Genomic DNA, 13,023 nt, shown 5'->3' with positions numbered 1-13,023 from the left:
GAGAGAGAGAGAAATACTCCTTTCTAAATCTTCCCTCTGCCTGGCTTTCTAGGTTCTTATTTAACTGAGTGTCTGGATAACTTTTCATTTAGGCCTTAGCACCACAACAGTTCAACCATGTAAAAAGACTAAGTTTTAAACAGGATAAATGGCAGTCTGCATAGAAGAATTAGTAATTTGCTTGTGTTGTTAAAATGTGTGTGTGTGTGTGCACAGATTTGTGAAAATAGTGGCTCTGATTTAGTGTTAATCAATATAAGACTTAAAAATCCTTTATCATTTTGTGATTTAATTAAAATTTTTTGACGTAATTTTTAAGAGTAAGTCAGTAGAGAAGAAAATATGTTCACTTTTGGTTGTACTTACAATAGTTCTATTGTGCAAAGTAAAACACGGATAATTTCCAAAGGGCCTCAGGTAAAATCTAATGGGAAACAATTTCAGACTGGTCTGAATTCACTGTTAAAAAGAATGTGTCTCAGATAAACATCTGATCTACGTTATAGTACTTTGTACCACTCTTTTTGTGATTAACTTCTATTTTTTTTTGTTTCAATAAATATGCTTGGTTTGCTAGATGAAATAGGATCCTATTATATTGTCTTTAATGTGGATTTTATAAAAATACTTGTTTGCAGGTTATTTTGATTTATAAGCCTACAACAGCCTTTTCTAATTATGGAATGTTAATATTTTTTGTAAAGTGTTCTCCATAAAATGAATATTTAGTTTTACATCAGATGCTTATAGAAAAGGCATGATTTAAAATATAAATCTTGTTGCTGTTTAGTGTTCCCTTTTTAACTTTCATATTGATCGTGAACTTTTCTCTTAGGAGAGTTCTGATCTCCCCGTTGCTCTGCTTTTGGCTCAGCATAAAGATAGATCTACCCAGTTGGAAATGCAACTTGAGAAACCTAAGCCTGTAAAACCAGTGACATTTTCCACGGGCATCAAGATGGTAAGCCTTGTTTTAATTGCTTTTTTTAAAGAAATTGGTCAAGTATTATACTTTATGATTTTATATTGATTTCTGAAGGAGCCTGAAGGGTTCATATGTTTAACAACAGTGTCTGATCTAAGCTAGATGTCTGGAAATATGGTATGTGTAGTATAAGTGGAAAGTGAAAAGTAATACATAATTTTTTAAAATTAATTTATTTCTTTGAAAGAGTTACAGAGAGAGAGAGATAGAGAGGAGACACAGAGAGATCTTCCATCTGCTAGTTCATTCCTTAAATGATGACAACAGCCAGACTGAAGCCAGGAGCCAGGAACTTCTTCTGGGTCTCCCACATGGGTGCAAGGACCCAGGGACTTGGGTCATCCTCTGCTGCTTTCCTAAGCCATTAGCCAGGAGCCACAGTGCCAGCCCCATACATAATTTTCCAAGTACACAACAAAATATTGTTGTATGTGAAAATTGTTTTTGTGTATTTTTCTTAATTTTTAAGTTTGTAATGTAGAAAAACATTTCTTGAAAGAAAATGCATAAATATTGTTAGGGAATTAATTATTGGCATATATGAAATAGGACACAAGTATATCACTTTATATTTCCTTCAACAGTTCTCCATGTACATAACTTATAAAGGTATTTATTTGAAAGGCAAAGTGACAGAGGGATAGATAGAGAGTGAGAGAGATCTTCCATCTGCTGCTTCACTCACCAAATTCATGCAACAACTGGGGCTAGGCCAGGGTGAAGCCAGGAGCCAGAAACTCCATCTGGTCTCCCATGTGGGTGGTAGGAACCCAAGTGCTTGGGCTATTATCTGTTGTCTCCCAGGCACATTAGCAGGAAGGTTAAACAGAAGCACAGAGCAGTTGCTACTCAAATCAGGCACTCGAATATGGGATTTGGGTGTCCTAAGTGGTAGCTTAATCCACTGTGTCACAATGCTCATCCACATATGCATGTATTAAAAAAAAATACTTTGAAGCCATTTTTAGCTTTGAGACCGTTTTAAAGATAGACTAATTTGGGTTTTAAAAGTGTTTATTTTTGCCATTCACTCAAAGGAAAGATTTTATAAGCTAATGATATGAGGATTCTTCAAAAAATTAATTGAAGAATAGAATTAAAGATAAGTTCATTTTGCTGCAAAAAATTTGAAATCCATAATATACGCTCCCATGAGCATTTTGAAGACCCTCTTATGTTTGTATACTTTCATAAAATTTCTTCATTTGGGGCCAGCATCATGGTGCAGTGGATTAAGCACTGCCTAGGATGCCAGCATCCAATATGGACACAGGCACGAGTACTGTCTGCCTTACTTCCAATCCACCTTTCTGCTTAGCTGTCTGAGAGTGCAATGGAAGGTGACACACATGCCTGGGCCCCTACCACCTAAGTGAGGGGCCCAGATAGAGTTCCAGGCTCTTGGCTTCAGCCTGGCTCAGCCCCTGCTGCTACAGCCATTTGGGGAGGGAACCAGCAGAAGTAAGAGGTCTATCTGCCTCTCTCTCTCTCTCTCTCTCCATCTCCATCTCCATCTCCATCTCCATCTCCATCTCCATCTCCATCTCCATCTCGTTCTCTCTCCCTCCCTCCCTCTCTGTGATGCTGCCTTTCAAAAAAAAAAGTTGTTTCTTTTGTTTAGGAAATAGATATTTTGGCATATTGACTTTAGTATGTGTTTAGCATTTCATATTTTTGAGATAAAGTCAACTGTTAAATTAGTGAATGTATTTTAAAATAGTTTCATTGTAGTAGTATAAAAAGTGTGATAGCATTATTAAGGATTGGCCTTTGGATCCAAACAGACCTGAATTCAGCTCTCAGCTAGGCTGTTTATTTTTTAAAATTTATTTGAGAGGCAAGGATAGAGAGATAAAGAGTGCACTAGAGAGCACCCGTTCAGTGGTTTGCTTCCCAAATGCCAACAAGGGCCAGGGCTGGGCCTGGTCAAAGCTGCAAGCCAGGAACTCAATCCAGATCTCCCTGGGGATATGGGAATCCAGTTACCTGTGACTTGACTCTACAGTCGGCTTTAGGAAACTGGAATCTGTGTATGGAAACTGTATTCTTACATGGGATGCAGGTGTCTTAACTGCTACGCTAAATGCCTGCCCCTTACCCACTCGTTTAGCCAGGGCTTGACATGGACACATTTCTTAGTCTCTCTAGTAAGCTCTTTTTTTCCTTGCCTGTAAGGTGGTGATGATAATCCTGTCTCATAAACTTACTGAGGACATTAAGTGAAAGAATGCGAACAAAGTGCCCAGCAGAGTGCTTGTATCTAAGCTCTTGATAAATGAAGCTACTTATTATTAACAATGACATGAATTGATGACATAGGTTTAATTTTCTAAAAGATTTATTTATTTGAAAGGCAGAGGTACAGGCAGAGAAAGAAGGGGTGGGGGAGAGAATCTTCCATCCACTGATTCACTCCCCAAATGGCTGCTGTGGCTGGGGCTGGGCCAGGCTGAAGCCCGGAGCCAGAAACTTTTTCCGGGTCTCCCATGTAGGTGCAGGGGCTCAAAGACTTGGGCCGTCCTCCATTGCCTTTCCAGGCACGTTAGGAGGGAGCTGTATGTGAAGTGGAGCAGCTAGGACTTGGATGTGGGATGCCAGCGTTACAGGTGGTGGCTTAACCTGTTATGCCACAACGCTGGCCCCAGCCATTTGCTAATTTATTCTATCACTCTTTACCTTCTGTAAGCATATATAATGAAAACAGCATTGGAATTAGAGTAAGAACACACATGTTCACATTTTGCCTCAAATCTAACTGTGTGACCTTGGACAAGTTTTCTGTTTTCATCTATAAAATACGGTTATATCTCACTTCATAGGATTGCATTGAGGGTTAAATAATGTATACCTTGGATATTGCCTGGGATTTTTCCGGTGTTGAATAAGTATGAAATAAAAATTAATTACCTGGGCCGATGTTGTGGTTTGGAAGGTTAAGCCACCACCTGCAATGCTGGCATCCCATATGGGCGCTGGTTTGAGTCCTGGCTGCTCTACTTCCTGTCCAGCTCCTGCTAATGCTCCTGGGAAAGCAATGGAAGATGCTTAGGTCTCTGCACCCACATGGGAGACCCGTAAGGAATTCCTGGCCCAGCTCCGGCCGTTGTGGCCATTTTGGGGAGTGAACCAGCAGATGGAAGATCTCTTACTCTGTCTCTGTCTCTCTCTCTCTGTGTACCTCTGCCTTTCAAATAAATACATAAATAAATCTTTTAAAAAATCAGTTACCTTTCTGCAGGTGCTACTTACTCCCAAAGCAAGGAAGCAGTATATAATAATTTGTTTTTGTAATATAAAATTTCTTCATATATCTATCGTATACACAAGTGCTGTTCAAAAGCTTAAAATTTTTTTTCTTTAAAAATAATGTTTCCTTTCAAAGTATAAACTTTCAGGTTCATAGTTTATTGTGAAATGCTTATAGTGTCAATAATGTTATGTATTATCAAGTTCAGAGGAGAGCTCTAAATTTAATCATGCCATTGCTAAGGTAAAGTCTCTGTTTTGCACGCTGCCACTGTCCTTAAATTAATAACCATTGAGGATTCTTTTACACTAAGGCCTGCAGTTACTATATTTTGATGTTCAGTTTACCCTTCTGTCATCTTTGTCAGTTTATAAGCTCCTGGACTTGGTACCTAACAGGCTTTCTGTAAACCTTGGCTGGTAACTGAGTCGTTGAATGGATGGATGTGTGGATGAACAAAGGAATGGTTGATCGCAGTCATACCAGTCTTTATCTGTTTTAATCACAAAATGAATCCCTTGGCAAATTGTACTTTGCAGTGCAAGTATCTACCACTTTGACATTTGTAGTGAATGAAAATTATTTTGATTCCTTAAGTTGATATACGTTCCTATTTATCTAGTACCATGTCGGGAAGCCATAAAAATAGCAGAAAAAGGAAAGAATAGAATATTTTTGCTGTAGCTGATGCTCTGAATTTTAGTGAAATTAGAGAACAGTGTTTGTTAAATCATTAAATATTTTTCCTTACTCTTTTTGACAGTATGTTGGGTGTTTTGTGGTGAATTCTAGAGAGAGAGGCAGCCACTGGTAAACAAGTTGTACTTTGGTTATACAGGGGGATATCAAAAAGTTCATGGAAAAGAAAATTAAAAGATAAATTTATAATAGAACAGAAAGTTTTTGAAATCCATGCATAGTTTCCTGTGAGCTTTCTGAAGACCCCTCCCATTATTATTGGTCAGAGTCTGATAAACTGTGCAAGAAGTTGTGGAGTTGAGAACTGAATTTTCCTTTTCATTTAAAAGCTCAAGATGATGGAATTTGCAGAACTGTTGATTGACTTTTATCATTGGATGCCTGTGAGTTTTCCAAAATGAGTATTAATGCCATGCAGTATTGAAGTGACAGAGGTTACCTTGAAAAGACCTGTCAGGGGTGTGCTGTTGTGGGCATGTAGGGAGTGAACAAGCAGATGAGATCTCCATTTCTGCCCTTAGCCTCTTAAAGGAATAAATAGCAACAAGAAATCTTTAAAAAAAATAAGACTCGGCCAGCTCACTAGGCTAATCCTCCGCCTCGCGGTGCCGGCACACCGGGTTCTAGTCCTGGTCGGGATGCCGGATTCTGTCCCGGTTGCCCATCTTCCAGGCCAGCTCTCTGCTGTGGCCAGGGAGTGCAGTGGAGGATGGCTCAAGTGCTTGGGCCCTGCACCCCATGGGAGACCAGGAGAAGTACCTGGCTCCTGCCATTGGATCAGCCGCAGCGGCCATTGGAGGGTGAACCAACGGCAAAGGAAGACCTTTCTCTCTGTCTCTCTCTCACTGTCCATTCTGCCTGTCAAAAAAAAAAAAAAAAAAAAAAAAGACTCATCAGTTCAGAAACTTTCCAGGATGAAGTCTAGTGGTAAATGGCCCAGTATAGCTACAGAATTAGTGTTTCTTTGTTTGCAAATGGAGCACAATTATTATCGACCCCAGGTTATCTGTCTCACTTGTAGGTAGAAATTGACGAGAGGCCAGTATGCAACCCACACAAGGTATATTTGGAGGCTTATGCTCTAGCTTAAGGGAGACAGCATGGTAGGACCCACTGGCCCAGTAATGGGAACTGGACAGGGATTTTTATCCTATGAGGAGACCTACTGATTTCCTTATGATACAGAGCACTTTGATCAACCAGAAGTTCTAGCTTCATCCCCTGTGGCACACAGCGATTTGATTTGCACCAACTTGGTGTTCTGAGCAGGAGCAGTTCCATCTTTTGCACACAACTCACTCAGAATGGCTTTGTTCCTTACTGCCGCTACCCCTGGGAAGTCATGGACGGTTACCTGGGCATGTGTGCAGGCCAGAGAAGTCCCTAACAGAGCGGTAGAGGGCCTTTTTGCTGTTTGGGTCCAGATGTTCCTTGCTCCTAATTGGGTGGAGCTGGAAATGAATACATGCATACGTATATACACAGGTCAGGAGATGGATATATGTCAGGTGTTGATGGGAGAGGCTTGATTTTGTTCCTGACTCATGGTGAGTATGCAAGAGTGAATGTCTCAAAACAGTACCAAGGTGTTTTCTAATTAAAGGTAATACTCTAATTCTAAAAGGCAGAGGATTATTTGTTTTACTGTTCTCAATGGATAAGGTCGTATTTACTGTTCTTTTACTGTTGCCTATTATATAATATTGCTTCTTTGGCAAATGTGTAGCAGCTGTTTCTATTTTCCAGTTCTTTTTCTTTTATAGTATATACCAGTATAATATTGAATTAAGTTCTGGCTTAAGATCTAAGTAGAAGACTTAGACTTGCTTAAGTCTTTTGCAACTGTATATTTCAGTTGCTGACTCCAGCAATCTGAAAATCTGGATGATTTGATATTTACTTGGCTGTACCTCCAAAATTTATCTTGAATTTTATATACTTCTCTACATTGCTATCGGGTTAGGCTACTTGCCATTATTTCTTTTCTGGACTATTACAGTAGCATTCCATCTGGTCTCTCTGTTCTGTGTAGCTATGATCTTTTCTTTAGGTATGTTGGGTAGTTCCCCAAATGAAAGATGATATAATTAAATAACCTTGAAAAAAATCACATTATCACTTCCTTGTTTAATATCTTCCACTGCCTTCCCATTACAGCTGGAGTGAAATCCAGAATACTATCCATCCACTTTCTTGTCTTTGTATTAAGTGAATGGTGAAAAGGAGTTAGCCATGCAAAAATCAAAGCAGAGAACAGCGCAACAACAGAAGGCCTGTGATAAGAAACAGCCTGTTCTAGAAACGAACAAAAGGCACTATTAAGAGAATGCTTCCCCTTCTCTCTTGCTCTTTATAGTCAATTCACACTGACCCTTTGGCTATCCTAAAATATCTTCCCTTTCTTACCCCAACCTTTCATAATATGTATCCTCTCAGAAAATGTTTTATGGATACATTGTTTAGTGCTTGTCTCCTGTTACATTAAAAACTGAACTAGAACAGGGTTTGTCTCAGACGCCTAGAGTAGACTCAGGTACATGGGGGCCCTTTATTAAATATCTTTGGATGAGTGAATGAATCTTACATATTAGGCTCACATTAAATAGTATGAAGATCCTGAAGTACTTCTAAACCTCTGTACCTTTTTAAATGTAATTTACTCTACTTGGAATATGTTTAACTGCTTATGAACACTTAGTTACAATTTGTGGCATTAATCAAATGTCATTTCTATGAGGATTCTTCTGAGTGGAATTTGATTAAATGCTCTGATGTCTTCCCCAGCATTTTGTTTATACTTTTAAAATATATAGTAACTCCTGCTTTGCATTGCAGAAGTTATTATTCAAGCCTGTCTCATCTTAAATGAGGTCCTTGAGGACAGAATATGTTCTGTGACAGAATTTTTTTTTAATTTTATTTATTTTACAGATAGAGTTAGACAGTGAGAGAAAGCCAGAGAGAAAGGTCTTCCATTGGTTCACCCCCCAAATGGCTGCAACAGCCGGAGGTACACTGATCCGAAGCCAGGAGCCAGGTGCTTCCTCCTGGTCTCCCATGGGGTGCAGGGCCCAAGCACTTGGGCCATCCTCCACTGCACTCCCAGGCCACAGCAGAGAGCTGGTCCGGAAGAGGAGCAACCAGGACTAGAACCCAGCTCCCATATGTGATGCAGGCGCCGCAGGTGGAGGATTAACCAAGTGAACCAAGGCGCCGGCCGGCCCCCGTGACAGAATTTTATGTGTGCTTTTGGGACCTGACTACCATGTTACCTAATTAGTGGGAATGTAGCAAAAAGTTTTAAGCAAATTATTGTCCTTATTTTTCTTAAGTTCACAGCATTCTGCTTTGCTCTTGAGAAATTCACATTGGGGTTAAGCAGGGCTTCATTCAATTTACAGCCAAAATTAAAAAATAAAATTAAAAACTGTCATTGTTACTTTCATAGATATACCTAAATTCTCAACACATTATCCCATTGCTAGTAAGAATGATCGTTCATGTCATTCTTCCTTGTCTGAATTCTTACCTCTTTAATACCTCTGCTCTATGTTGAAGTTCTTTTAACCTTCTGGGAGTAGACTTCTTAGGTAGTCCAGTGTTTTTCTTTTGCCCTAAATGGAGGCCATTTCAGGGTGTTCTGTTCATTTAAAAATTACAGTTGGCCCTCTGTATCTCTGGGTTTCGCATCAGTGAATTCAACCAACCACAGGTCAAACATATTTGGAAAAACAAATTGCATCTGTCTAGAGTATGTGCAGACATTTTTCCGTTGTCATTATTCCCTAAATAATATACCATAACCACTGTTTCCGAAGCGTTTATGTTAAGTAGGCATTGTAAGTCACCTCGAGATGACTTCCAGTATGGGAGGGAGAAGTGTGTAGGTACAAATACAGAACCATTTTAAATGGGGTACTTGAGCATGTGTGGATTTCAGTATCTTTAAGGGATTCTGTAATGAATCCCCTGCAAATACCACAGGACAACTGTGTTTGGAAAAGCCAGCTTTCAAATTTTTTGAAGACCAATCATTGATTTGATCAGCAGATTTACTAATTTGACCAGAATAGGCAGCCTTTGCCACATTTCTCTGAGATTAGCGGATGGATTGACTGTGGTGAAGCTGTTCCAGCAGCGTATCTTAATGAGAAGAAGAGCTCTCGGCTCAGCTCATCTTGCCTTGAATGTGGAGCAGATGGGTCTCAGACCTCCCTGGTTTGAAGTTCAGCAACTTGAAGATTAGCAGTGGGTCATTTTCTAGACTCAGAACTCACTGCTGATGGCACCATGCTGTATTTGTTCCTAAATTCCTGTGCAGTTTGGTTAAGAACTTCTTACTTTTTCACCTGATTACTTTTTGGTGGAGATTGGGGATAGAGAATATGCTGTACAATTTGCTGCTTAGCCTGCTTCACGTACTTTCAGTTTATTTTTAGTAATTTTTAATTACTAAAGCAAGACACACATATTGGGAGAAAAAAAGAATTTTAATATTGCCTTTATGTTCTTCTGAATGTCTGTCTCAGAATGGTACTTAACAATTACTTACCTTTAATTTTTTATGTTTTTTTCCATATTATTTTTATCTTAAAGAATTTTTTAAAAATTTATTTGAAAGAGTTACAGAGAGGCCGGCACCGCGGCTCAACAGGCTAATCCTCCACCTAGCTGCGCTGGCACACGGGGTTCTAGTCCCGGTCGGGGCACTGGATTCTGTCCCGGTTGCCCCTCTTCCAGGCCAGCTCTCTGCTATGGCCTGGGAGTGCAGTGTAGGATGGCCCAAGTGCTTGGGCCCTGCACCTGCATGGGAGACCAGAAGCACCTGGCTCCTGCCTTCGGATCAGCGCGGTGCGCCGGCTGCAGCGCGCTGGCCACGGCGGCCGTTGGAGGGTGAACCAACGGCAAAGGAAGACCTTTCTCTCTGTCTCTCTCTCTCTCACTGTCCACTCTGCCTGTCAAAAAATTAAAAAAAAAAAAAAAAGAGTTACAGAGAAAGGTAGAACGAGAGAGAGAGAGAGAGAGGTCTTTCATTCCACTGGTTCACTCCCCAAATGACCACAATGGCCAGAGCTGAGCTGATCCAAAGCCAGGAGCCAGGAGCTTCTTCTAGGTCTCCCACGTGGGTGCAGGGGCCCAAGGACTTGGGCCATCTTCTACTGCTTTCCCAGGCCACAGCAGAGAGCTGGATTGGTAGAGGAGTAGCGGGGACTCGAATTGGTGCCTATATGGTATGCTAGTGCTGCAGGCTGGGTCTTTAGCCTGCTGCGCCACAGCGTCAACCCCACATATTATCTTTTTAAACTAAGAAATTGAAGTTTTTGAGATTGTGAGGAAAAAGGCCCTTAAGTATATAAAATGGCCAGCCTTTGACCTCTAAGTATAGGGACATTGTTCTTTTTTCTGCATATATGTCTTCATTTCTCCAACAGCCCATTCCAGCCTACTCTTTATAAATTTTATAACTGCCCACCTTGTTGGTCATATGTGTGCTAGCTATTTGATTTTAAACATTTTGAGAGCAAAGGCTGCACATATTAAGTTAGTTTTATATGAACATGGATGTTTGGGTACCTAAATAGTATCAAATATTCATGATCAGTTTTAAACTTTCAAAGGTAGGAAGCATTAATGCATCCTTAAATAATGTGAAGAAAAACACTACTCTTTAAGAGATTACGAGATTAAGGCTTTTGAATTAAGAGACAACGTAGTGCAGAGGAAAGATAATGAGCATAGACTGAGATAACTCCAGATTCACTAATGTGTAGCTGTGTGTCCCTGGGTAAGGTATAAGCCCTTTATTCTTCTGAGCTTGTTCTGCAACTGTAAAATTGAGAACTTTTAATTTCATGATTGTTCAGAGGATTGAAGTACATATGTAAAATGATGGACCAGGGACAGCTGCTGTACTAGCAGTTAAGAGGTCCTCGTCCTATGTTGGAGTGCCTGGGTTTCATAGCTGGCTCTGGCTCCTGCCCTAGGCTCCCTGCTGGTGCAGACCCTAAGGCACTAGTGGTGAGCCAAGTGGTTGGTTTTCTGTCACCCACTTGGGAAACTTGGATTGAGTTCCTGGCTTCTGGCGTTGGTCTGGTTCAGCCTCCACTGTTTGCAGGTATTTTGGAATTGAAGTAGCATGTGGGAGCTCTGTGTCTTTCTGCCTCTCAGATAAATACATTTTTGAAAAGCCAAACCCAATGTCCAGTATATGCTAGCCAACTGGTAGATAGTAGTAATTATAATTACCCATGGTAATATTACTATTAATGTTTATTGGTACTTTAATAGTTCAGTATATAAGTGAATTGTTTTATAATTTCTTTTTTTATTAAGATTTAGTTATTTATTTTAGCAAGAGTGACAAAGAGGGAGAGACAGAGACAGAGATCTTCTGTTTTCTGGTTCACTCCCCAAATGGCCTCAGTGACTGGGTCTGGTCCAGTCCGAAGGCAGGAGCCCAGAACTTCATTCAGGTCTCCCATGTGGCAGAAAGGAGCCCAAGTACTTGGATCATCTTCTGCTGTTTTCCCAGGAACATTATCTGGGTGCTGGATCCGAAGAGGAGTAGCCAGGATTCGAACCAGTGCTCATATGGGATGCTGGCATCACAGGCAGTGGCTTAACCTGCTGTATCACGATACTAGCCCTAGATTTCTTTATATTGTTTAATTTGTGAAGTATATTTTTAGGATTTTAAATTTAAGGAATTTTTTTAAAAAGTTGGTATTTACCCGCTTATATAAATCTTTAGTATTGCTGCGACTTTGGCTTTTTGTTTTATATTGAAGTTTTTTTTTTTTTAAATGTAATTGTTAATTCACAAATAGTGAAGGTCATTTTTTGTGGTATATAGAGTTTTGACAGATATGTAGAGTTTTATATTTACCATGACAATCATAATATATAGCAGTTTCATCACTTCTCAGAATTTCTGTGCTGACCTTTTGTAGTCAACCCTGTGACCCCAACCACTGGCAAAACTAGTTATCTATTTGCTATCCTCATTTTTATTTTCCTAGAGTATCATGCAAATGGCATCATACCTTATATAGGCTTTTAGATCTAGATTTGTTTATATACCAAAATGCACTTAAGATTCACCCATGGGGCCAGTGCTGTGGCACAGCAGGTTAAGTTGTGGCCTGAGCACTATCATCCCATGTGATGCTGGTTTGAGTCCTGGCTGCACCACTTCTGATCCCGCTCCCTGCTAATGCACTCGGAGAAAGCAGTGGAAGATGACCCAAGTTCCTGGGCCCTTGCCCAACTTGGGAGACTCGGGTGAAGCTCCTGGCCCCTGGCTTCAGCCTGAACCAGAGGACGAAAGATGTCTTTCTCTGTAACTCTGATTTTCAAATAAATAAATTTTTTTTTAAAGACTCATCCATGTTGCTGTATGCATCAATCATTTGTTCCTTTCTGCTGAGTAAAATACTATTGTATGTATTCTCTCTCTCTCTCTTTTTTTTAAAGGTTCTATTTATTTAAAAGGTAGATTTACAAAGAGAGGCAAAAAGAGAGAGCCTCCATCTACTGATTCACTTCCCAGATGGCCGGAACAGCCAGGGCTAGGCCAGGATAAGGCCAGGAGCCTGGAATTCCATCCAGGTCTCTCCTGTGGGTGCCAAGGGACCATGTACTTGGGCCATCTTCTGCTGCTTTCTCAGGTGCATTAGCAGGATACTGGATTGGAAGTAAAACAGCCAGTACTCAAACTGGTGCTCATGTAGGATGCTGGCTATTGGCTATTCCAAGCTGTTGCACTGCACCACAATACCAGGTGTATTTATTTATCCATTCATTGATTGAAGGACATTTGAGTTGCTCTTGGTTTTATTCTTTTTTTTTTTTTTTTTTTTTTTGACAGGCAGAGTGGACAGTGAGAGAGAGAGACAGAGAGAAAGGTCTTCCTTTTGCTGTTGGTTCACCCTCCAATGGCCGCCGCGGTCGGCGCACCACGCTGATCCGATGGCAGGAGCCAGGTGCTTATCCTGGTCTCCCATGGGGTGCAGGGCCCAAGCACTTGGGCCATCCTCCACTGCACTCCCTGGCCACAGCAGAGAGCTGGCCTGGAAGAGGGGCAACTGGGACA

General features: G+C 40.6%; 1 protein-coding gene across 5 annotated transcripts in view; it reads left to right on the top strand.

The window, feature by feature from the left end:
- Window positions 1–13,023, top strand: part of MNAT1 (MNAT1 component of CDK activating kinase) — a 235,352-nt gene that overhangs the window by 111,492 nt on the left and 110,837 nt on the right. For all 5 annotated transcript variants that reach the window (XM_089322594.1, XM_089322593.1, XM_002719546.6 and 2 more), the window contains one exon: window positions 836–961. In XM_089322594.1, coding sequence (XP_089178720.1) covers window positions 836–961 — 126 coding nt within the window. The remainder of the gene's footprint in view (window positions 1–835; window positions 962–13,023) is intronic.

This window comes from Oryctolagus cuniculus, chromosome 20, assembly GCF_051225735.1.
Source record: "Oryctolagus cuniculus isolate XC-2025 breed Fujian yellow rabbit chromosome 20, ASM5122573v1, whole genome shotgun sequence".
Taxonomy (NCBI): domain Eukaryota; kingdom Metazoa; phylum Chordata; class Mammalia; order Lagomorpha; family Leporidae; genus Oryctolagus; species Oryctolagus cuniculus.
This window is presented reverse-complemented; position numbering and strand designations above follow the sequence as displayed.